General features: G+C 38.1%; 2 protein-coding genes across 5 annotated transcripts in view; both read right to left on the bottom strand.

Annotated features, from left to right (window-relative positions):
- Positions 1 to 1,220: 1,220 nt before the first annotated feature.
- LOC103027947 (uncharacterized protein C2orf73 homolog) lies at positions 1,221 to 11,994 on the bottom strand. The gene is made up of 5 exons (XM_007231944.4): positions 11,373 to 11,994; positions 7,878 to 8,100; positions 7,548 to 7,704; positions 6,108 to 6,214; positions 1,221 to 1,838 (listed from the first exon to the last, which is right to left on the bottom strand). Exons 1-5 carry the CDS (start codon positions 11,429 to 11,431, stop codon positions 1,647 to 1,649), a joined length of 738 nt encoding a protein of 245 aa, XP_007232006.3. The 5' UTR covers positions 11,432 to 11,994; the 3' UTR covers positions 1,221 to 1,646.
- Positions 11,995 to 17,715: 5,721 nt separating this feature from the next.
- Positions 17,716 to 27,247, bottom strand: part of acyp2 (acylphosphatase 2, muscle type) — an 86,511-nt gene continuing 76,979 nt past the window's right edge. For all 4 annotated transcript variants that reach the window (XM_022669961.2, XM_022669962.2, XM_049465448.1 and 1 more), the window contains one exon: positions 17,716 to 18,344. In XM_022669961.2, coding sequence (XP_022525682.1) covers positions 18,230 to 18,344 — 115 coding nt within the window. In that variant the 3' untranslated portion in view covers positions 17,716 to 18,229. The remainder of the gene's footprint in view (positions 18,345 to 27,247) is intronic.

The following is a 27,247-nucleotide window of genomic DNA, read 5'->3' as shown; positions in this document are numbered from 1 at the left end:
GATTATGGTTATCCACAATCTCATATAATTATGGTTAATTATGGTTATCCACGTTCATAGACAGGTATGAAAATACAAAATAATGTTGTTGTTGTTTATGTTAATAGACATTCTTGAAAATGCTGCCTGGGTGGGTGGGCTCTTCTGGCCCTTCCATTAAAGCTTCTAAAGCCCTCGATTGTTCTCCATCAGCTGATCAGCTTGCTGGTTGTTCATGCACACCCCATCCATAATGCATTCATATTTAATGAAGCACTGCTTTAACATATGGAGCAGCAGTGTACGTCTTACAGTTGGGGGGGTCTTTAGGAGTTTAGAGTGCCTGTGTTTCAATATAAATATTGATATTTGATGCAATGTATAGATAATGTATCACAAATGAAACGAAACCAATACAATATATCTCCATAACAATATTTTGTCACACCCCTCACCAGTACTGTAGATAAATTGTAAATAAACTACAATTAGAGTAGGGCTCTTTCGAGTAGATTAGCATGAACCAATTGGTACCAATGACTTCTAACGCAGGGCATGGACTTTATAAAGCTCAGTGGAACTGCGTTCTCTGGAATGATGGTGCTCCATACAATACTTTTCAGATGAGTTGGGGAGATGAGGATGATTTGGGATGGTGAACATTCAACAACATCCTGACTTCTCTAACACTACTGTCACCGAATCCTACAATCAAATTCTCACAGCAAAGCTCCAAAATGTAATAGAAAGCCGTCCCTCATTAGAGATTAGAGACTGTTACTCCTACAAAAGCAGGATGAACTGGTGTTAACACTTTCAGACTCTGCATAAGTTACAATGGACATCATGTAGATTCGTTTTTTTTTTTTATGTTTTGTTGCACAGAATCCTATTTGAGACATGTTGTCCATCAAAACAGATAATAAACCATCCAATTAAACAGAAGCTGAAAAATAATATAAAACCTAGCATCTTAGACATTAGGGCTTGTTGGCACTACAAAACAAATGAGGCAAAGTAACACAAGCTCTTTTTAAATATTTCTTTTAGAACATTTTTCATCATGTTTAGGAATAGAAATTTTAGGTAATTGAATTTATTTTAATATAGATTTATTATATATTATATATTAGAATAGCAGTATCTTGTTTTGTGTGTACTTCAGACAGAAAACAGCATTTTTATATTTTATAAGGGTTATTTTGGAATAAACAATGAATAATGAGCAGGTGTCCCAATACTTTTGTCCATACCATGTATTTATTCAGGCAGTAAATCACTATGTTATATAATATGTTTACAAGCAAACAAAAACAACAACTCCACAATCACTGACCAGGCCTGGCTTTCCCAAAAGCATCAAAGCAGCGTATAAATGCAAATGGTGGAGCGAGCATCACATTAAACACTCTCTCTCCCAGTTCAGTAAAGCTCTTAATGCTAAGATGCTTTTGGGAAACTGGGCCCAGAAAAATCACTCTCGCCGGCTGCAGGGAGATTCAGTGAGAAATAACTTTATCCAAAGTCAGGATGCTCGCAGTGGGTGTGGCAACAGGATGGACCGAAAGATGGGTCTTCACTGTACTCAGGTCAGGTCTTTGATCTCTGTCGGGCCCACCTGAGAGAGCAGCAGTAACCTCCTTTACCCCCTCAGTTTTCTGCAGCACTCAGTGGGAGCCAGTGGCGTCAGGGCCTGGCCGAGCGGAGAGGGCCCCTGCGGACACACACATCTGCTGAGGGGGGAGAGGGAGAGAGGAGCATGCTGGGAAGACTTCAGCCCCTCCGTGCTCTGGAATGTGCCGGCCCCCCTCACTGACCCCCTCACTCCCCTTCTCACTCCAGACAAACGCTCCATGACGCTGGAGAGAAAGAGAGAGTAAAAGAGAAAGAGAGAGAGAGAGAGAGAGAGCGGACACAGACAAACAGAGAAAAAGGGGGGTATATAATGGGGTGTAGTAATAGTGAGAAAGTAAAAGAGAGAGAGAACATAAGAGTGAGAGAGAGAAAGACAAACAGAGAGAGAGAGAGAGAGAGAAGAGATATAATGGGGTAATAATGAGAGACAATAAAGTAAAAGAGAGAGAGACAGAGAGAAAGACACAGAGAGAGAAAGTGTGAAAGAGAGTGAGAAAGAGAGGGGTGGGGGTGCAGTAATAGTGAGAGAAAGAAAGGGAGATTGGTAGTGAGGGGTGCAATGATAGAGAGAAAAAGTGAAAGATCAAAAGACAGAGTGTGTAAAAGAGTGAAAAGAAAAAAGAGAGTAAATGAGAGAGAGAGAGAGAAAGAGACAGAAAAAGAGGGGGGCATATAATGGGGTGTAGTAATAGTGAGACAGTAAAAGAGAGAGAGAGTGAGAGAGAGGGGGGTGGGGGTACAGTAATAGTGATAGACAGTAAAAGAGAGAAAAACAGAGATAGAGAGAGACAGAAAGAGAGTGAGAGAGACAGACACAGAGAAAGAGAAAAGGGTTATAATGGGTGCAGTAATAGTGAGAGACAGTAAAAGTGAGAGAGACAGAAAGAGAGAGTGTGAGAGAGAGTGAGAGAGAGGGGTGGGGATGCAGTAATAGTGAGAGAGAGCAAAAGTTAAGAAGAGATAAAGAGAGGAGAGAAAGAGAGAGAGAGAGAGAGAGAGAGAGAGAGAGAGAGAAAGGGGGGGGGGGGGGGGCAAACATAAAACAGATTTAAAGCAGGCCGGGTCAGTACAGCACAGAAGGGGTGTGTTTGGCGAGGGGGATGAGGGGGTTGGGGGGTGGGGGTTGTTGGATGCAGCTGTGGTGTGTGTTCAATGTGTTCCTCTCACCACAATAAATTTATTCACCACTGTCAAGATATTACAAGGAAGATTTGTGTGTGTTTGTGCGTCATTATAAACTCTGCACTGATTGAATCCATAACACCCACACAAACACACACAGATACTCAAGTACACTCATTTAAAAAAAATCACACATCAAAAAAGAGTTGCTGGAATGTAATGATGATATATATATACAGGGGTTGGACAATGAAACTGAAACACCTGTCATTTTAGTGTGGGAGGTTTCATGGCTAAATTGGAGCAGCCTGGTGGCCAATCTTCATTAATTGCACATTGCACCAGTAAGAGCAGAGTGAGAAGGTTCAATTAGCAGGGTAAGAGCACAGTTCTGCTCAAAATATTGCAATGCACACAACATTATGGGTGACATACCAGAGTTCAAAAGAGGACAAATTGTTGGTGCACGTCTTGCTGTTGCATCTGTGACCAAGACAGCAAGTCTTTGTGACTTCCAAAGCCACGGCATCCAGGGTAATGTCAGCAATACCACCAAGAAGAACAAACCACATCCAACAGGATTAACTGTGGACGCTGTAAGAGGAAGCTGTCTGAAAGGGATGTTCGGGTGCTAACCCGGATTGTATCCAAAAAACATAAAACCACGGCTGATCAAATCACGGCAGAATTCAATGTACACCTCAACTCTCCTGTTTCTACCAGAACTGTCCGTCGGGACAATACATTGTTGTAGTCGAAAACCAGGTGTTTCAGTTTCATTGTCCACCCCCCGTGTGTACATATATATATATATATTTATATGATTACAATAAAGTATAAACGCCTGAGACATAACTTAATGCCGGATTTGTTGCAATTCAGGATGTGATCCTGTAGAGAAGTATGGCTAATAGTACAGTACTGTCTGGTGCAGATGAAGAAGAATCTGATGTCAGGTGTGGGATAGAGGGGTTTAAACATTAAGCTCTGGAGCAGTGGATCTGTAGACGTTGGAATGATGATGGTGCTCCAGCATCTTGAGCTCACTAATGCTCTTGTTTTCTATAATGTAATCCTCACACCTAGTAAAAAAAAAACTTTGCAGAACATTAGAAACAGTTACTCCAACAAAACGCTAACCATATTCACTCCAAAGGTATTGGATGGAGCTCCAGAGACACGGCCCAGTGCTGGAGGACTGTATACTCCTGGCATGCTGACCTTCATTCTGCTTAAATGTCTGCATCAGCAGTAGAAGCTTCTTAAAGTAGCTTATGGAAATCAATGAACCAACAAAATTTGATCAGAATAATGTGGAGTAAAGTAGTGTAAAGTGGTTCCATATAAAGCCAGTGAGATGAACAGTTGGTCCTTGTTCCTTGATTGAACCGGGTCCAAAGGCCCATTAACAACCATCCTGAGGACATTGGCAAAGGCTGGCAATCATGTCTGACCTGTGAATAGCTGGAACTGGAGTTTTTTCAGTAATAACAAAGGAGCTGAAATAAACTGACCACACAGAGCGGAACAACCCTCCAGCACAATGACCAACAAGGCCATGTTTTCCTGAACACCATGTAATAAGCAGCAGGAGGTCTGCAGGTGACAAAATTGATTAACCATATTTTGGATATGCTTTATTTATAAATGTTCCAAAACACTGGGGATGTTGTAATCCATGAAATTAGGCACATGGTGTGGAGTTAAAGGAAAACTCTGGTGTAAAATGGACTTTTGGTGTGGTAAAACATGATGAAAAGTACTTGCCTTTAATGAATAGCACACCTCCGTTCTCCCACAGCGTTCTGAGATCCAGACATTTTAGCAGTTTGTTCAAACACCCTTCAGACTGGGTGACACAGAGCATTATTTGCCACAATAAATTGCTTTTTTCACCGTTATCCAGCTCAAAGTAGCTCCACACCTTCTTGCTAGAATCCAGAGAGTCCTGATATTTAAAACGAGGCATTAATAACTTAAAAAGTGCACAATAAGCTTATTAAAACCTCTGTTTACATCGCATAACGCCAGCTGTCATATCTGTCATTATCAGTACAGTAACGGCGGTGCTCGGAGCTGAAGCTAGCGTCACGGGATGTAAGCAGTGTTTTTAAAAAGCTTTTTGTGCACTTTTTAAGTTATTAATGCCTTGTTTTAAATGTCAGGGCTCTCCGGATTCTAGCAAGGAGGTGTGGAGCTACTTTGAGCTGGATAACAGTGGAAAAAGTGATTTATCGGGGCAAACTGTACCCGTGTCACCCAGTCTGAAGGGTGTTTAGACAAACTTTTAAAATTTCTAGATCTCTTTAACTTATACAGAATACAGAGCTCCTATGGTGACAAAATGAAGAAATGGTGAAAAATAATGTGTGGCCATGACTTTTTAAAGGGTGAGAATGAGATACTAAGGCATGGCAACGACATCCTTATGCATGTTCACGAAGCCGCGGGACCAAGATCCTAATGTGTGGCTGCAACTTATTAAGGCGTGGGAATGAGGTCCTAATGCGTGGCCACAACTTAAACTTAAAAATCATCTCATTCCCATGCCTTAATAAGTCGTGGCCATGCATGATTTATTTTAACATGATGTCACCTTAGGGGCTCCGTAAACCTACTACACTTATTGACAAAGAAATAGCTGCATCCAGTAGAATTTAAATACTATTCAGAAGGAAGATAAAAATGACCAGGAACTATAAATGATTGAAAAATTAGATTGATGGGTTACTTATGGCCAATCTAATGACCTATACATACAAAAGTAGAGTTTAATGCAAATTAAGAAAAATGTAGAATGCAATACGTCAGACTTCTTGATAGAGGTAGAGGTTCCTAATGGTGTCCTGTGGTAATTAATCTCATATACCTCCAATATTCACTCAGTTACTTAGATACATGCATAGCATCTGTGTCTTCAATGCAAGCTCTTGGGATGGACGAGCATTGCCTAGTGGAAATAGTACACTGGAGTTTGTGACTTCCCACCATGTTTTGATAATGAACGCAGTTGTAGCTTAATTTTATTAATAGGAACAAAACTGAAGCCCCTCCTCTTCCCAATCTAACATCCTAAACATTCCATATCCATGACAAAAGTTTTGCACTACCAGCACCCCATGTCTCTTTTTAACTCAGTCAGCCCTATCTCTCAGTCCTAGCTCCACTTATCAGAGGGGGTCTGGCTTTCTTCCTCAAAGCAAAAGCCACCCGATCTCCAGACCAAAGTTCTCAGAGTCCCAAACCTCTTACAGTCTCCTCCCACATTATCAAATGCTGATGGCATGATCCAGTAATGCTAGAAAAATGGCTCTTTGCTCAGTATGTGTGATATGGGTTCTGTAACTAAGAAATCAAACATGTGATCTTACTTTTCCCTGGTCTGGCTGGTCCTGCAGTTTTCTGGAATCAAACTGCGGAGTGAAGGACATGAGCTCCACAAGTTCTTTAGGTTCGCCAAGGGGGGCCAGAGTCGGAACTGCAAAAACAGAAAGGCCATAAATAGTCAATTGCACTAAATTGCTGTTTTTTAAATATACAAATTGGCTAAGCCATGTTGAAAAACACTGTTTAAAATCAAATTACTGAATTTAAAGTATTTAATGTGACAAGGTATTTTTACACAGTTCTGTCCATGTCATATCCTTTGCACATGTATTTGGATTAGGTGTGGGAATCACAGGACATCTTATGATACAATATAATCACGATACAGTGCCCACAATAACAATATCACGATTCTGTGATTGATTCTGCGATTGTGATTTAATATATCACAAGACAATTCTCTACGATACTTCATAACATCTGTGAAAAAGAAGATAAAATTCTCCTAAATACTCAAATACCAAGAATTATGGCGTTATCGGTGTCAGTTTCACAAAATTTGACAACCAGTATTCTTCCCCCTATTTTTTTTCCTATTCATGTGATTAGCGACACCGAGAAAGGAGTCTTAGGGAGTTAAGGCACCTATGTTTTAATAAGAATATTTTTATATTTTTGTATCACGCAATATTGCTATTTTGTTTGATCCATGATTGGGATATTTCTAAAAACAGAGACAAAAATATAAAAAAAATTGTAACTAAATAAATGAATGAATAAATAAAAGTTGTTAATAAATGTTTATATAACTGAACCAATTGAACACTGCATACTCTAAACAAGACCCAGGACCAGTGAAAAACTACTGTATATGTGGCCATATAGATACACACTCATTCACACCAGTTTAATTTAACCATTTAAATTAACACATTAGGATGAAACTAAAGTCCCTGAAACTGGGAAACTCCACTCAGATTGGACCTTAAACCCAAGCACTAAGAGACAAACATGCTAACCACCAAGCCACCGTGACACTAAAGTTCTTTAAAGGATTTTTGCAGACTCTGTTTTCAGACTCTGTTATGTGGATGAAAAAATTGTTTGTCCATGTCTATGCTTTGTCTAAAAATGTCTTTTTTAGAATAGAGATAAGAAAATATCCATTTATGTGTCGACAGGGCTATATGGACACCTTCAGACCATATATCATCTGATTTTGTTAGAAAGACACTTAACACTTAGCATGATGTCTAAATATTTGCTTTGGGTTTTTTTGTTTTTTAGATATGTATTGCTATTTACAAGTTCCCCTGGTAACTGGCTCAAAATACACACCTATTATTATTAATAAGCTATCTCTAAAATTAAATACCATTGTGCATTTCATCTCTCGCTCTCTCTCTCTCTCTCTCTCTCTCTCTCTCTCTCTCTCTCTCTCTCTCTCTCTCTCTCTCTCTCTTTCTCACACACACACATCTTACTGATTCCAGTTGCTGGAGCCCTACTCCTCCTCTCTCCTTTAACCTCGGTGACTGGAGTGTGCGGGATGGCTTGGAAGTCTCTTCTCTGAGTGGTCTCCGTGCTGTACAATGGCTTTCTAGCCACATCTTTGTCCACAGTATTCGGACAGCAGTTAAACTAATGGAAACCACCATGAAACAACAGGAAAAAAAACATTATTAACTTATAAACTGACTTATTGTTATATTTTTATGATAGACCAACTACAGTCCAGTCTATAGACCAATTAGATCAATATAGACATCTCTCCACATGTTAAGCATGGGGGTGGGTCGATCATGCACAGTCACCTGGTCAGCCACTGTACTCTCAGTTTCCATAAAAGCAACAGGTTCATTCAGGAATTTTACGTTGGTCCTGATAAACTTGGCATTGGAAGGCTGGGGGATGTTGTGTGTCTTCTGCAGCTCAGTTTCTTCTGCGTCTCTGGAAGCATATCTGTGGTCCTTGTAGATTTGGTCTGGTTTTAACCGCTCTGGGACATTTTCATCAAAGATTCGGTAGGTGTTTGATCTGTGTCACAAGAAAGAAAATAAGAGATTGAAGGTCCTTGTTGTTAAATGTTGTATTTCAACCAGGGCTCAGTAGATATACAGCTCTAAAAAAACTAAGAGACCACTAAAAATGATAAGTTACTTTGATTTTACTAATTAAAAACCTCTGTACTATAATCAAGAGGAAGATGGATGATCACAAGCCATCAAACCAAGCTGAACTGCTTGAATTTTTGCACCAGGAGTGGCATAAATTTATCCAAAAGCAGTGTGTAAGACTGGTGGAGGAGAACATGCCAAGATGCATGAAAACTGTAATCAAAAACAATTATTGAAACTTTTTAAATATGAACTTGTTTTCTTTGCATTATTTAAGGTCTGAAAGTTCTGCATCTTTTTTGTTATTTCAGCCATTTCTCATTTTCTGCAAATAAATGCTCTAAATGACAATATTTTTAATTTTGGAATTTGTGAGAAATGTTGTCTGTAGTTTATAGAACAAAACAACAATGTTTATTTTACTCAAACATAAAACTGATTCAGAACCTGAAGTGGCCTCTTAATCTTTTACAGAGCTGTATATTATAGTCATATTTAGTAGTCATATTTGTGTAAAATATTTAATACCTTTTTTTTTTACTTTTAATAATGGTTCTGTATCTCTCAGCTTATCCAGGAATGCATGTGAAATGTGGGTCCTTTAATTAAGGCTCATAGTCTCAAACGCCATTGAATACTATTGTAAACGAAAACTTTTAGAAAGTGTCAGGTACTGTTCATGTACAACATATGAAAATAGTATATTTAATGTATATCAGAAAGCTTTTAAAATGAATGAAAATGACAGTTAGTTGTTTGTTTATTGTTGTTTCAAAAAGTATTGAAAAGAGTTCCTGTTTATGTTATAGTAAATGTCTCTACTGTTCAGGGAAACAGTTTCTACTAGATTCTGTAGCACTGTGGTAAGGATTTTAAAGCATTCTAATAGGTATGTTTCAAAAAATAAGAAACAAATTTTGTTTCAAGCTGAAAAAATGGTTAATTTGATATTGCATGTCCTGCAACGTGATTTATAGGTTTGTGCACACTGCTATAATGATATATTGCTGAAACTATATATTTTGCAGCTCTAGTTCCACTGCTCTTCTACAGCTTCTCTCTAGCTTACACCTGTTAATAGGCCTGGTGTCAATAGTTTTACATCATACATCACATAGTTTTATATCTGTTCCAGAGAGACCTGTTCTTTTGGTAATTTATCTATAAAGGGCATAGACAAGCTCTAGGGTTGCATTTGCACATCTGTGTCAACAATGTGTGCAACTTATGGTGATTTTACACCTACTGTACCTTATTTAGTTTGGGTGTTTGGACTAAAATAGCAGGTGTGAAAGGGGCCGCAAACCACTGTCCAGACCAAAGGGCCAAAATCTGGTTTGACCAAAAGCTAGGTGGTCCCAGTCTGGATCTACTGAAACATGGTCTGGTTTGTCTGCAGTGTGAAAACACTACTTTGGGTGGACTGGACTTTCAGAACCAATTACAGGAAGTTGAGGCAGGCTACTGACCCACATTAAACAACAGAAAAAGAACACGTGCTGTGCTGAAATTTGACACCCTTTACGTTCACGAGTGTCTCACAGCACTATGGGTAAAAATGCTTATGCTGGTGATTCCTGTATCTGCTTTTACTGTGAGTTAATCCTCAATTTATAAAAAAATAAATTAAAGGAATTTGTGTGCAATGTATAACATGTAATGAAAGTCAAATCCTGGCAGGGAGACAGGAATTCAGCAATCTACAAAACAATTAATGTCAAATAAAGGCACAGCTCATGTAGGTGGTGATGTAGTGCCATAAAATATGTTCACTGACATTGTGTTGCTCTGTAATAAAAAAAAAACCCAGCCCTACTTAAAAGGCCTAAAATTTAAATCCAAATATTAACAGAATTTAGATATTTTACCATATTTGGATCAAATGTTTACTTTTTTCTCAAGTTTAAATAAAATAAAAAAGGCCTGAGGACTTAATACTTTTATTATAAAGCAATAGTGGATTTGCCACAATGGAGCTCGCTAACAAATAACTGCCGATGCTAAATGTTTTCAGAGCTGGATTAATTGTTAATTTTGCATAACAGATGGATGACACTGTACTGGTTAGATTAGTAGGTTATACAGTTTGATATTATATAAGATGTGGATTATGGCCTTAGTTCACTAGAGTCTATAGTTATTGAACTCAGATTATTGCCATGTAGCTATCTGCTCAATGCTAGCTAACTGCCGAACTCAGCAGTAGGCTTGGAATGCATTAGCCTCAATGCTTATTGTTTTCTGAGCTGAATTAATTGCTGATTTTTGATAACAGATTGATGCCACTGTGTGGATTTTGTTAGGTACAGTAAGTACTGCTGTGTGATATGACATGATATGTAGATTATTGCTATAGTCCAGTTGGGTCTTTAGTTATTGAACTCAGAACTCTCTTGGTTCAATGCTAGCTAAGTGCTGAACTCAGCAGTAGGCTTGGAATGCGTTAGCCTCGATGCTAATTGTTTTCTGAGCTGAATTAATTGCTGATTTTTGATAACAGATTGATGCCACTGTGTGGATTTTGTTAGTTACAGTAAGTACTGCTGTTTGATATGATATGTAACAATAGCATGTATGTATGGGTGGGTTCTGAGAGATACTGAAATGTTGAAGATGTGTTTAAAATATATATATCATTGTTAATGACATATTTATTGCTGTGGTAAATATCAATTATTGGATAATTATCAAGCTCTAAGATAGGACAGGAAGACAGGAAGGTGAAGCAAAGATCCTTAGTGTGCTTACAATGCTGCTACATATATATATATATATATATATATATATACATATATATATATATACATATATATATATATGTATATATATATATATATGTATATATATATATATATATATATATGTAGCAGCATTGTAAGCACACTAAGGATCTTTGCTTCACCTTAGCTAGCTAGTCTCCTAGCTAGTCAGCCCAAATGTCCAACTTTCTGTGGACACCACTTCTATTGAATGCATTCATCTACAGCTACTAACGTCATTTACAAACCTAAAAGGTTCCTTTTAGGTTTGTAAATGACGTTAGTAGCTGTAGATGAATGCATAGATGAATGACTAGCTAGGATGTAGCCTATATGAATTTGTAATATACTTTAAACTGACACTAAGAATAAAAAGTCTAGTGTAGTGTAGTGTATTATGTAGTTTTTCAGAAACAATGTAGTTCATACATACCGAAAGGAGTCCAGTACCCTCTTCTTCCGAGGCATACATATCTCTGCACGCTGATACATCCTTCTGATATCCGAGAAGTGCTAATCTAAAACCGGACAAGCTCAAAACTGCACCTTCTACAGACTGCTGAAAAACATAAATACACCTCAGACCTAAAACAAACACAGACAATATTGACTACATGCAGAAACATACATGCAGTGTTTATATTCAGTCGTAAGAGTTCCTCCACTGTTTGGAGGTTGCCAAGCAGCCAGGACGAGCTGTAATTTGACCCTGGACAGGCTGAGGGCTAATGTGCTGCTAAATAATGACCTGAGATCTAACACAAGTCTTCCTGAGCATATGAAGACAGTAAATTTGGGAGTGATTCATAAGGAAAGGATATAAGCTCGCCACTGAACACAGACTAATAGATCTACCGAGTGTAATATGAGCCACTGTAGCCTGACCATCAGAGAATAAGTGTACAACATTATTGAGACCTGATGATGATGTCAGCATGGATAAATGGCACCTGCTCGCAATCACAGTGGAGAGATGCCAGAAGAACCAATGAGTGTGGAGCCACAATATCTCTTATATATAGTACCCTATATTCCCCAGATTATGTTGTTGTGTTTTTTTTTTTTTTTTTTTTTTTTTACCTGTACTGCCCCCTATACTAGCCTATATGCCCTATACTGCCCCTATTCCCCTTATACTCCCCTATAATCCCTATAGATTCCTACACTACTATAAACTCCCCAACTGTATTGAACAGTATCTGTTAGCCTATACTGCCTTATACTCCCTCCATTGCACTATACAAAAAATGTATGAAAAAATAAGAGACCACTTTAAAATAATGAGTTTCTTTGATTTTACTAAATTGAAAACCTCTGGAATATAATCAAGAGGAAGATGGATGATCACAAGCCACCAAACCAAGCTGAACTGCTTGAATTTTTGCACCAGGAGTGGCGTACATTTATCCAAAGGCAGTGTGTAAGACTGGTGGAGGAGAACATGCCAAGATGCATAAAAACCGTGATTAAAAACCAGGGTTATTCCACCAAATATTGATTCCTGAACTCTGAACTTTATGAATATGAACTTGTTTTCTTTGCATTATTTGAGGTCTGAAAGCTCTGCATCTTTTTTGTTATTTTATCCATTTCTCATTTTCTGCTAATAAATGCTCTAAATTACAATATTTCTCTTTGGAAGTTGGGAGAAATGTTGTCAGTAGTTTATAGATAAAACAAAAATGTTAATTTTACTCAAATATATACCTATACATAGCAAAATCAGAGAAACTGATTCAGAAACTGAAGTGGCCACTTAATTTTTTCCAGAGCTGTATTTTCCTTATACTCCATATACTGCCTTATACTCCCTCTATTGCACTAATTTTCCCCTATATTAGGTGAACCACTGCTCGCTTTGCTTGGTGTCTCTAAGCTTCAAACAGTGCAGCCATACAAAGAATGTCTACATCTAATATAATATTACTAATTGCTAACTTGACCATGGTAGAATATGATATTCTTACCATTTCTGCATGAGTTTCCATTCATTAATTCTTTCAGCCTGAATGTAGATGTAGTGACACATCAGTTTTCTCAGTTCTTCTTCAAGTACACAGCAGACACAAAATTGTACACAGAATTGTAAAATAATTGTAAAAATGTTTTTGAATGTTAGATTTATAATTTCATTGGGTATACTAAATGCTCTGAAAATGTAGCATATGTTCCAAAAACCTTTAAAAACTACTCCAGATATCTGTTTGATTTGTCATGAAACAAGAGAAAACAGATCATATCTCCCTACTAAAAAAATCCAACTCATTACCAGTTTCTGCTAGTATCTGTTTTTATCTGATTTAAGCTGATCTATGCTGTTTAGAGTCGTTGAAAAGTAAGTAATACAGAGAAAAACACTTATAAACTAGCTGGCTAACCAGTTTTTGACTAGAATAGTGTAATTTTGATTTTGATCGTGCTGGTCAACCAATTTTAGGGAATAAAGATCTACAATCAACAATCAGTAAACACATTAGTTACAGTACTTAAAGGAAAAGAAAAGAAAGAAGAAAAACAACTCCACTGGTTACAGAGAGTTGTCACCTGGCACACACGCTGGAAATGAATTTCGACCCCACTGAGAAGGCTTATTGGAAATGTGAAAACAAACCAATTTCCTGTGTTCTCTCACAGCTTCCTGCCTGCTTCGTTTTGATTTGCCCTCCTGCTTTTTTCCAAGTTGACACGTAATGTGATTAGAGCTCATTACAGAGATCTGAGTGGATACAACACAGCCAAGCCTCGGTTCTGCTAAAAAAAAAAATAAAATAAAAAAAAAGAAGACACCACCGTTTAGACACGCACATTTTCAACTAATCAACAGGTTACAGAACAGAAAGCACAGCGGTGCGAGGTGAGGGGGAATGCCTGGGTTAGAGAAGAGGAAAATGTGCTGGCTGGGTTTTCTTTGTTGGGATTAGACGAAGCAGGACAACTTTACACACAGTAATGAAAAGAGACTTGGAGAAAGAGAGGTGGGGTTTTGTGGAAGACCCTGATCTCATCTGACTGGACAGCAGTGGGGAATTTTAGGGCTTTTTGGGTCTTCAGAGAAATACTAATGATTTCTGGGAATTAAGTAAAAACTGTAATCTGTAGTTCAGCTCCTCTTTATTCAATACATTTGTGCTGTTTTTTAAACAAAAGCATGATTAAAATACTAGTCTAATTTTACTATGCCAAAAAAGTTTTCCCAACATTCGGAACTGCCTGAGGAGTCAATAAATCACTTCAGATTTTTGGTGGGTGGGACCACTTTTGTCCAAAAAAACAAAACAAAAACAGCACTGCATGTCTTCTGGAAGTGCTACAAACATACCAACTGTGAACTACAGTTTTATCCTAACCAGGATTCAGTGAGAATGACGAAACACTGATGTTGAGTAGGGGTGGGCGATACTGTGGTATGAGCACCACTGGTGGTACAAGAAGCATCTCTAGATGTTTTACCAAGATTTTGCCTCAAGGACTAAAATCTATAAATGTTTCAAGTATACTTTCTATAACAATACATTTGTTATATATACACAGTGTTTAGTGCTAAATCAGTTATATATTTTTTCATCTTTCCTACAGTTCTGTAGGAATTAATATTTATTGTTCAAAATAATGATTAACCAGTGAGGTCAAGTAACTTATTTAAGTAGAAATGTTGGTTATCTATACTTTACTGGATTAATTATTCTTAAGACAACTTTTTTACTTGTACTTCTTAAATTTCTCATTTATTTTCTCAATATCTCATTTCAGCTTTTCATTCTGGCTTCTCATTATTCAATAAAACCCCTATCCAGATAAATCTCTCCTTCCAGAGCGATTCCCTATTGGTATATGTGCACACGTCCCACCCCCTCTCCACACTCCAGCAAGAACATAGAGGACGTATGTCCCCCCCATCAAGCCCCCCGGTAAACCACTGAGGAACTGCGCACCCCCCAACCCCCCTTTGTACTACTGAAGAAGAACTGTGCCCAAACGACCCCCCCACCGCAGCATTGCCGAGTAGCATCACAGTGCACTCGGAGGAAAGCGCAGTGACTCAGTTCTTATACATCAGCTCACAGACGCCTTGTGCTGAGTGATGTGGGGAAAGAGCACCATCTACCCAGAGAGCAAGGGGCTCGGGGCTCCGGTAGCTGATGGCAAGCTACATGAACAGGATTCGAACTGGCGATCTCTTGATCATAGTGGCAGCGCTTAGCCCGCTGGACCACTCGGAGCCCAAAAACACATTCATTTTTTAAAGGGCATTTATGCCGCTGAAACCTGAAGAACCTAGTGCAAATGTATTTTGGGGATAGGGTAGTGCACATTATTGCATAATAAACTTATACTTATAAAAGCTTATTGCATAAAAAGTTGATCATTCAAAATATCTGTACTTATGAGTGTGAATACTCTGGAGAACATGTGTTCCTATAAAATGATGAGTAATTAAGTTTTAGTGTGATCTTTAGTGTGATTTATGCATCTAAGTAGTTTGAGAAACGCTGGTATATGACATATCAAAGCAACCAAACCGAATGTTAAGTCCAGTGGTCTGCTAATAGACCCGGTGATGACACAGTGGGTTCAGACAACAGATAAAGAGCCTGAACACAAAGAGCAAAGCACATTCCAGCGGGGGTCCCGGGCTTTACTGTTTTATATCACATCCGGCCTCCAGCACAGTCCACTGCCCTCAACAGGTTTTCACTGTAGAACTGATCCCAGAACAGGCTGGTTTAGTTTGTGCTTGAGTGGGTTGAACTGGAGTTTTGATAGTAGCGGCAGGTCCTGGATCAGCTGAATCGAGCAGCTCCGGCTGCTGTAAGCCTGTGATCTAATCTCACCACTGTCAGCTAAGAGGATTGCGGCCACCCTGCCAGCGGGCACACAGATTTGCAGCAGCCGGGCATGCTGGGAGAAAAAAAAGGCCCTGAGGAGATCGTCTGCGTCTGTTGCTGTGGTTACAGTGGGTGCAGGGCGAGGGTGGCTCTGTGGGCGGGACTCAGATGAGGTGGTGTATGTGTGTGTAAACAGTGCTGAGTGCATCAGATGTAAATAACACTAAATCTAATAGAGTTAATATGAACTGTACAACTAAACACACTGTCAGTTTCTCTATTGCATCCTTAAAAAACCCACAGGGGCGGGGCAGAGCCACCATGATTACAGAGCAAGGAGGGCTGTGATTGGCTGATTTCAGATAAAGTGAGAATCTACTGAAGGAGGAGAGTCCGGATACTAAAGATCAGTCTAGTCTCTTTGTCTGTTCCATATTTTGTTCTGTTATTTAATTTGAACTGTAATATTTTATTCTTGCAAAGCTTTGGGTACATTTTTGCACACTTTTTGTGACAAAAATGAAAATCGAATAAAATATATAGTAATTATAATAATAATAGCTATATTATTATTATTACTATAGCTTTGTTGTTGTTACCATTATTAGCAATTGTTTGTCTACTACTAATTCTAACAATATAAATATTAAAAGGTACATAATATATAAATGGAAAAAATAACATTTAGTTGATCATATTTTATGTACTAATAATAACAATAATAACAACAGCAATATTACTACTAACTACTATCATTATTGTTGTATTATTAGAAAACATAATTATATCGTTATTAGCAATTGTTAAGTCTACTACTACTGCTGCTACTATAACTGTAACTAGTACTAATAAAATTATGAATTTTTACGAAAATAATAAAAACAAATTATGAAAAATGGAAAAAATAAATAAATAAATAAATAAATAAACAAAAAGGAAAAAAGAAATGTATATACTGGGTCTATAAAGTGCATTATACATTTATACAGATCTGGAGAAAATCAAGAGACCGCTACAGTTTCTGAATCAGTTTCTCTGATTTTGCTATTTATAGGTATATGTTTGAGTAAAATGAACATTGTTGTTTTATTCTATAAACTACAGACAACATTTCTCCCAAATTCCAAATAAAAATATTGCCATTTAGAGCATTTATTTGCAGAAAATAAGAAATGGCTGAATAACAAAATGATGCAGAGCTTTCAGACCTCAAATAATACAAAGAAAACAAGTTCATATTCCTAAAGTTTTAGGAGTTCAGAAATCAATATTTGGTGAAATAATCCTGGTTTTTAATCACAGTTTTTTTTTTTTTTCATATTCTCCTCCACCAGTCTTACACACTGCTTTTGGATAAATTTATGCCACTTGTGCAAAGATTCGAGCAGTTCAGCTTGAAACTTGTTATATTATTATATTATATTATTGTTATATTATTATAATACTATATATAAAGTATTAATAGTAGTAATATTGTTGACTTTTATTACTGATGCTACTACTACTTTTACTAGTACTACTACTAGTAGTATTAAAAAAATAATAAATGATATAAGATGCATCACTCGTCAAAAGGGGTATGCCATACTAGTACTAATAATAATACATATTATTATTATAAAAGGAAACGCACATTGTCACATTGTGACTAGACAATCTCCTCCTCCTCCTGTCTGTATGTGCATCAGCCTTGGTCACATGATTTACTGGAAAACAATCCTCTGTGTTCTGTAATCGGATAATACACAGAGGAAGAAGACACCAGCAGAATCCTATCTCTCCCATCGCTCCTATTTCATCTTCACCTCCCCTTACATCATTCTACAGAGCTCCTAGGAAAACACATGCTGTGTGCAGATTTACCCAGTTGTGCTATTTACGTGTGTGTGTGTGTGTGTGTGTGTGTGTGTATGTGTGTGTGTGAAAATGAAAGCAGATCAGCTGTGAATGTTAAATTCAGTATAAAGGTTTATTTCAGGGTGGGATCTGGGCGCTGGTTTAATTATAAACAGATGACTGGCGAGTTTTGTTGGCTTTAATATGAAAGAAAAAAATATTGTCAGATTTAACATCACAAATTCTATTCAATTCATACAACAATAAGGAGCACTTCTTTTATAAGGTAATACTGATACATTCAATATAATATACATATTAGTGAATATTGCTTACATTAAAAACCCCTTCAATCCCTGACATATTGCCTTATTGTGCATTTATTATTAATAATAATATTAACAGAGTGTGTGTAAAATGATATGTAATCATGCTACAATAAAGGTAAGTGTTTAAGAGGATGAATATTATAATAAATATAAAGAATAAATGCAGTAACTGGTAAATGCAGCTGGTAATAGGATGTATATGGTTTGTTTGGCTTTGAACACACAGAATCAAGGAGTGTAAACACACTGGTGATGAACGATAAATTCTTCATGACTTTGTGAACGAACGGTTAAAGAGCTCAGTAGCGAGTGCCAAATCCTCGTATCTCCAGTTTAGAAATATCCCTCTCGTTAGAGAACTCAGCACGGTCAATACGGGAGCTGGGACTGCCCACGTGTCTCAGCCAGTGCTTCCTAAAAAAACAAACAAAAAAAAAAAACAGAGAAACAAAACATAAAAGCAGATTACCTACAGTTGCATATGTGCATTGAACCCCACAGGACCTCCACAAAGCAGGTATTTTTTGGTGGCGGGTCTTTTCGTAGCAGTGCAGTGACACTGGCATGGCAGTGGTGTGTTGTGGTGGTATAAGTAAATTAATTTTTAAACACCTCAGTGTCAATGCTGGACTGAAAATAGTGCACCAACCAGAAATATACAGCCAACAGCGCCATGTGCGCACTATCCTGCGTGCAGCATTCTGTGGGCAGTATCCTGTGGGCAAGGACTAGCAGATGTGTGCAACTGTGCACTATTTCTTTACATCTACAAGGTAGAGCAGTTGGGTAAGAGTGTATATAATAGAGCAGACAGTGTTTAAAAACTCCAGCAGCACTGCTGTGCCACATACTTAACTCGTACCATGATAACACACACTCACAAACCACCACCAAGGCAATCAGTGTCACTGGAGTGCTGAGAATATGACACACCATTCAAATAATACAGTACCTGATCTGTGGTGATCCTGTGGGGTCCTGATTTTTATAAGGTTAGGCCTTATCCAGATATAAGAACAAATGGGTGAAGAACAAATGAAGATCTGGATGCATTTTAAAAGATGCCGTTTGGGCCTGTATTTATGGACACAAGATTAATGACAGGCTAGGTAGTGTTTGTATTTATATCCCTTGAACTTTTCACATGTTGTCACCTTATAACAACACATTTTATTGATTCATAGAACAAAACAAAGCTGCACATAATTGTGAAGATTCACCTTCCAGCAAGACAATGACCCTAAACATACAGCCAGAGCTACAGTGGAATGGTTTAGATCAAGAAATATTCATGTGTTAGAATGTCTCAGTCAAAGTCCTAACGACCTAAATCTCATTGAGCTTCTGTGGGAGGACATGAAAAAGCTGCACTTATTCACTTTACCAGCCTTAAGCTATATACCATATTTGCACTACTGTTATAAGGGTTCTATTTATACTGTCATTCCATCTCAATCACCATCAAAAATGCACTATTGTCTTCCGTCTTATGTATGTCTATTGTGTTCTGTTGTATTGTACATTTAGTATCTCCCACTCTTTTTTATTATATATCTTATTTCTTTTTATTTCTATTTCTTATTTCTGCCCTACCACTACTGCACCTTCTTTCTGTCTCATGTATGTCTATTTGTGTCCCTGCTGTATTGTACATATAGTGTCTCCCATTCTTTCTTTTATTATATCTATTATCTGTACTTGCTGTAAAATTGGGAAGGAGAGTAACGTAATTTCAATTCTCTGTATGTCCTGTACATATGCAGTATTGACAATAAAACTACTTGACTTGACTGTTCACAGTCACTCTCCATCCAGGTGTGTCCAAACCATGCATCATTTACATTCCAATTCAGAATGCTGTGCTACTCTGTGTTGGTCTATCACTTAAAATCTCAATAAAATACATTTAAGTTTGTGGTTAAAAGGTGACAAAATGTAAAAAGTTCAAGAGGCAAGCCACTTTATATGTTAAAAGTTTCTAATAAAATGGCCCATTAATGTAGATAAAAATGAATTAGGTTTTAACAGTAGTGGGTAGGCACTGTAATGGTGTAATGCATGGAGATAAATGAGCATTCAGACTGTTCTCTACTGTATTCCATTTACAAGTACAAAGCCTGTAATTCTCCACATTTATCAAAGCAGACGCACAAGGCCAAGCAAACAACATCAGCTAAGTCAGTAAACGCATCACAGGAGTCGCAGAAATCAGATTACACATGACAGCATTTCTCTCTCTCTCTCTCTCTCTCTCTCTCTCTCTCTCTCTCTCCCACCCATTCTCTCTCTCTCTCTCTCTCTCTCTCTCTCTCTCAGAGTGGTCATGGGCGGGCCGAACTGCTCATGCAGTTATTCCTCTGAGGACCTCTAAATGCATTTTCCTGCATGGTGGGCCAAAGAGCCAGGCTCTTATTAGCTGTGTGTGTGTGTGTGTGTGTGTGTGTGTGTGTGTGTGTGTGTTCAGTAAGGCCCTGTGCATGGCTGCCTCTGATTTACTCAGCTGACGGCACTATCGGGAAGAAGAACACAGGATGAATAGTCGGTCAATGGAGTTATAGTTGGGCAAAAGTATACAAAAGTATACAAAAAGTATACAAAGTATACAATGCAGATAACCACTGAATTTAGGTGTGTCCAAACCTTTGACTGGTACCTTGCAATAATCAATCAACTAGCTTACCAGTTTTTAGCATTTTTTTTCCCACCTTGATCATCAAACATAAGTTTGAAACCAGCTACCAGCAGGGACAAGATAAAGGCAGGTCCAGAACACAGGATGAATAGTTGGTCAATGGAGTTATAGTTGGGCAAAAGTATTGGGACACCTACTCAATCATTGTTTTATTTTCTGAAAACAAGAGTTTAAAAAAAGAGTTTATACTGCTTTGTTGAAGTAACCGTAGTAACTGTACTTTACCGTATTTCTGCCAGACATACAAGAGCATTGGTTAGGATGTTGGAGCCCGCCCACCAGCCCACCTCATCCCACAAGATTTAGATGAAGAACCACCCTTCTACACAAAGCAGTTCCTTCTGCTGCTCCATAGCTCATATTTCTCTAGCTTTACTTACAGAATCTAAAATATAAAACATATTCTTGTTTGTTTAATACTTTTTTGTTAATAAAAAATAAAAGATTTGTATGTTTTTCTAATAGTTTCTATGACTTAGTATTATATTAGTATACAATGCAGATAACCACTGAATTTAGGTGTGTCCAAACCTTTGACTGGTACCTTGCAACAATCAATCAACTAGCTTACCAGTTTTTAGCATTTTTTTTCCCACCTTGATCATCAAACATAAGTTTGAAACCAGCTACCAGCAGGTCTTGAATTTCCACAAATGCATTAATTCAGGATGCACAGAAATAAAATAAAAAGTCCAAAAGTGAAAAACATTAAACATTTTTAAATTAAAAATGATTTACTTTCGTCACTTTTTTAATCATTGCATAAATTAAATAGCAAAATTTGTATTTCGTCTTGTTGAATATTTGGTGCAGGATGATTCTGACTATCCAGAGATCGCTGTTCATGTTGTGTTGCACTGGCTGCACACACTGTGGCCACAGAGGGACTACACTTACAGTAAATAAATCAGCGGACCATGGTGCAGCAGATCGCTTGTATTCAGTAGGAAGTAATCAGAAAAGAATGTGTGTATACTGCTCTGGGTGTGATGAATTAGGCAGAGCTGTGGTGCATCTAAAGGTCCAGGGTTATCTGAAAATTGCTCTAGATGTCAGACCCAAACCCTGCGGTCAGCTTTCCATCTGAGCTGTAGGAGTTACATCATTGATACTAATCACAGATCGGGCGCGGCCCACTCAGCACAGGAAACCCAACCCTCAGAGAAGAAAATATCAGGAGCTTCTCGTTCACGCAGAGATGGTTTGTTATTTCATTTGCGTCTGTTAGAAGAACAGCAGACGGAAGCGAGAGAGCGAGAGGTGAAAACGGAGAACAGGAGGCATGGAGACAATCCAAAATAAGATTTAAGCATTTAAGCATTTACCACAGTGCAATATTGCCATTATATCTCAAAACACTTAAAATACATTTTTAGCACAGCAAGCTATGAAGTGTCTATTTATTTTAAAAAAAAATTAGCCAATTAAAGTGGACACTGATTAAGGACATGGTTAAAATGAAGCTTCTGTTTTGCACAGTAAAGGTTTAAGTGGCATGTTTGAATATACACTTTATTGCCAAAGATATCTGCTCACCTGCATTAATGTGTTCAGTGATGTAAGGCTCGGACAGAGCTGTTCACCAATGGAAACCCATTCCATTGAGTTCTCTACACTCTCTCTACTGTTCTTAATCTAATCTAAAGCTACATGAAGTTTGGAGGTGTGTAATGATGTAGTGATTCTGCAGAAAACTAGTGAACTCTGTGCACTATATGCTCCTCAGCATCCGCTGACCCCGCTCTGTTATTTTACACTGACAGAGCACAGAGTCGCTGTCGTTCCCAGTCGCTTGCACTGTGTTATAATATCACTGACAGTTGGCTGTGGAATATTTAGTAGTGAGTAGTGAAATTTCACAACTGGACTTGTTGCTGCACAGGAGCTGCATCCTGTCATAGTACCACAGTGCTGGAGTTCACTGAGCTCCTGAGAGAGACTTATTCTTTCAATAATGTTTGTAAAAGCAGTCTGCATGACTAGGTGCTTGATCCTATACATCTGTGGCCATGAAAGTGATAGGAATCGAGTTCAGTAATTTGGATAATAAGGCAATATAGTGTACCTAAAATTGAATTGGATGAACTTTTGCAGACACATTCTGACAGACAGACAGACAGACAGACAGACAAACAAACATGTTACAAAAAACAAGGATAAATACAAAAAAAAATCACTCAGTCAGTCGTTAAAAACATTATCAGATTAATCACGACAATATTCTGTGATTAACGCACAAGTTTTACTGATTTACTGATTTAAAATTATTTGTGTGTGTTAACGATTTAACGTTGACAGCCCTGGCTATTATCAGTCTACACAGTCTACTACATAGACATACACTGAATGTTTGCAGTTTATATGCATGAGCTTAATATTCTGTACTTTAGCTTTGTTGTGGCAGAGTTTTGGTAAGTTACTGTTATTTACAAACAGGTTTACAGATTTCTTGTTTCTACTGAATGTTTAAACTGCTTTAAAATGTATTTGTGTTGCAGTTCTAATAAAATATCCTACAATAAAGTAATATATCTATATATTTTAATATTATTTTCTATCATTATATACCATATCGCCCACCTCTAATCACGATACTACACTGTTTGTCTACATTGCTCACCCTTGGCTGAACCTCTCATGACCTTCATGACTTCAAATACCGACTATAAAAGATTGTTCCACTACTTTCACACTGTGAATGAGTCTTTCTCTCTTCCTAGTGGACACACTATCTTCCTCTCCCACACACACACTCTCACCACTGCTCGTTATTTATACTGTGTGTGTGTGAGTGTGTGTAGGGCTCATTGTGTTCTAAAGGAAAGCTGTCTCGCCCTAGCCCCGCTGTTGAGGAAGTCTGATAACATTGAAGTGCAGTGATAGGAAGGAATTTCCTCCAGCTGGGAGATTATCCATCAACCACAAGGCTTAGCAATCAGCGTGGACTTCCCACTGGTCCTGGAGCGCAGTGGATAGAGCGGGTTCGGGTCGATCACGTGATGAAAACACTAGTGGATGGCGGCCAGTTGACGTTCTGTGCGGTTAGAACAATGAAGCTGAAGGCAGTGGAGCCTTGGCTTGTCACTCAGATAATAAACTATTGCTGTAGAAAGTTCAGTCTGTCACGAGATTAACATCTTAGACTTGGTGAGATTCACACTCAATTACTAAAACACTGAATTAGCTAATAGAATTTTCCCTTTCCTCAAATAAAAAATATGGACAAATGTATTGGGACACCTGCACATTTATTGCTGTTTCTTCTGAAATCAAAGAAAATTTAAAAAGTGCTCTACTAAAATTGCTCTCTAATAGAATTTGGAGCATTGCTGTGAGGATTTGATTGGATTCAGCAAGAAGAGCATTAGTTGAGAGGCCAGGATACTGGATGATCACCACCCAAACTCAACCCAAACTTAATTCAAAGTGATTTGTTGTTTACAGTATTTAAATTTGTGCAAAAGCATTTTAGACTGTGGTCACTCAGATGTGATGGACAGCAGTTTGACTACGCCAATGATTGACGTAGTTGTAGATATGTATAGAGCAATAATGGTAGTGAGGAGGTGGGACTTAGAATGACGTGTTTAAAAATGTAAAAACAAATTAACGATATACAGTTTTGTACATGTTTCAGCTTATCAAATACGAATTGTTTAAAAAAAAAAAAAAAAAAAAAACAACATTTTGCTTTTATTTTTAGAGGTGCTGGGACTCATTTTAGCTATCTCCATGCTGCTGAATACCATTGCAAGCCTACATTTCCACTTCCTTGCACAAACTTAGTGCAAGTTTTTTTTTTAAACCATTTGTTTGATGAGTGGATAATGGTAAAAATCTTAACCCGTGCTCTGGGAGCACCTATAGGAATGGACACTGATGACTGACTGTTGTCAGAGTTTAAATCAGTCAGTGGCGCACCTGTGTTTTCCACCGCCAAAATATATAGAAACAAGCCAGAAATTTACCTAAACACACATCACTTCCAGACCACCACGCCCATCAGTGTAGATTTATTCCTAAACTTTGACGTTATTTTGACGGCACAGTCACAAGGCATTAAAATAGACTGTTGACGGGATGTAAGATAGCAATGAGCATCACAACACACCTTAAGCAGGGTGTACAACAGCGCCCTTGGTCTTCACTCAAACTCTGTTTCTACATTGAGAGAAAGGAAAAAATGTGGACGTTTGACTTTTGGCCAAACCTATTTAGGACAGTCCCACCCCTGGGCCTCCAAAATGGGTGTGTAGCATGTTGTCAGATGAGGGGCCTCTGGGACCCCGACTCTGACTCAGACACACACCCACACAAAAGAACATACAGCTGTCTCACAGACACACACACACACACACACACCTCAGTGCCAAATAAAGAGCTCATCAACAACAAGCTTGCAGAGAAAGACGTGGAGAAAGACACAGAGAGAGCATGTAGAACAACAGTGTGAGAAGCAGAAGGAACGAGAGAACAGAGGAACGATGGATGGTGAAAGGAACAGGACAGGAAGCTAATATTGAATCGGTGGGAGGGGGGTGGAGGGTTCCCATCCAGCCGTCTCTGTCTGTTTAAATATTTAATGAGAAAACACATTTCTGTTCTCTTGCATCTCCACTACATGAGCCGGAACGAAGGAGAGGAGGGAGGAGGAGGAGGAAGAGGGCGATGAAGAAAAGCTTTCTGGTCCCGCAATAAGCCAGCCGTCTGTCCCTGTATCCAGGCGAACTCACACACACTCCAGTGAGCTCGTCTGCGTGTGTAGAAGTCATTCAGATGCACAGTGTGTGTGTGTGTTATTTGGGTTGGGTGGCTGCGTGTACAACTGGGTGGAGGGCGGAGCTGGTGAGCTGAACCTAAAGCAAAGGTTCAGCTCAATTTCATGAAAATAACATTAGTTTGGGTTCACTTCTTTACTGAAAAATCTACCTACATGTTTTGCTGGTAGCTGTTTTCAGATGGTATAAGCTGGTTTTTCAATGTCATGGTGATTGAAAAGCAGGTTATTCAAGCAAAACACACTCTGCACTGGTAAAACAGTTGATTAAGCAGCTCTGGACCAGCATAGTATACGATGCATTTGATTTTGTCCAGGCTGGTTAACAAATTTGGTCATTATGCTCAATCCACAGTGGCACGTGTATATCTGGAATACATCACAGAAGGTGTTTGTGCTGTAATTCTGTTAGAAATGACAACCACATTCAATGCAGGCGACCCCACACACATATCCCACAACTCAGTGCAACATTCTTCAGGACATGGCAAAAGTCATGAGACACGATGCATGTCCTGTTCTATGACTTCTGGCATATCACTGTGCAAATACTGTACCAATAAAAAGTTTGGATGCACCTCTTCTAATTTGATGTGTTTTTTTTCTTTTTATGATTTTTTACATTGTAAATTTAGAATTGAAGACTATATTAAAGCTATACAGGAACACCTGCAGAATTATTCTGTAAACAAAAAGTGTTAAATAATCCGGAATATGTTTTATACTTTAGGTTCTTCTAAGTAGCACATTTATTTTTAAGGACAGATCTGTACACTCTTGGTATTTTAATCTCAGTGTCTTCATGAGGGAGAGTCACCTGGAATAGTTTTCTCAGCGTCTTGAAGGAGTTCCTGGAGGTGCTGAACAATACACATAATAATACTACATAATTTGTCCATATGTGTCCCTTTAGTTTTCATGTCTTCAATACTAATCTACAATGTAGAACATTGAATGAGAAGATATGTCCAAATGTTTGACTGGAGCTGTATGTAAGGCTTGTGGTGTCATGTAGTCATATGAATGGTGCCCAACGGTACAGTGTTACACCAAATACTTACAGCTCTGGAAAAAATGAGACGACTTTAGTTTCTGAATCAGTTTCTGATTTTGCTATTTATAGATATATGTTTGAGTAAAATGAACATTGTTTTTTTTATTCTATAAACTCTGGACAACATTTCTCCCAAATTCCAAACGAATATTATATAAAATATTGTCATTTAGAGCATTTATTTGCAGAAAATGAGAAACGGACGGGAAATGAGCTTTCAGACCTTAAATAATGCAAAGAAAACAAGTTTATTTTCATAAAGTTTTTTTTAGAGTTCAGAAATTAATATTTGGTGAAATAACCCTGGTTTGCATTCACAGTTTTCATGCATCCTGGCATGTTTTCCTCCACCACTCTTGCACAATGCTTTTGGATAACTGTATGTCGGTTCTGGTGCATAAATTTAAGCAGTTCAGTTTGGTTTGATGGCTTATGATCATCCATCGATATCCAGGGTAATGTCAGCATACCACCAAGAAGGACCAACCACATCCAACAGGATTAACTGTGGACGCTGTAAGAGGAAGCTGTCTGAAAGGAATGTTTTGGTGCTAACCCAGATTGTATTCAAAAACATAAAACCACGGCTGCCCAAATCACGGCAGAATTCAATGTGCATCTCAACTCTCCTGTTTCCACCAGAACTGTCCGTCACCACAATAAATTATTGTGCTCTAAAACCAGGTGTTTCAGTTTCACTGTCCAACCCCTGCATATAAAAAACAAATAAATGTGTGTAACATAAGCCATTCTAAATCTATGTGTATTATATACAACCTCTTATACCCTCCCAC

The sequence above is a fragment of the Astyanax mexicanus genome, chromosome 16 (genome assembly GCF_023375975.1).
Source record: "Astyanax mexicanus isolate ESR-SI-001 chromosome 16, AstMex3_surface, whole genome shotgun sequence".
Classification (NCBI taxonomy): Eukaryota; Metazoa; Chordata; class Actinopteri; order Characiformes; family Acestrorhamphidae; genus Astyanax; species Astyanax mexicanus.
This window is presented reverse-complemented; position numbering and strand designations above follow the sequence as displayed.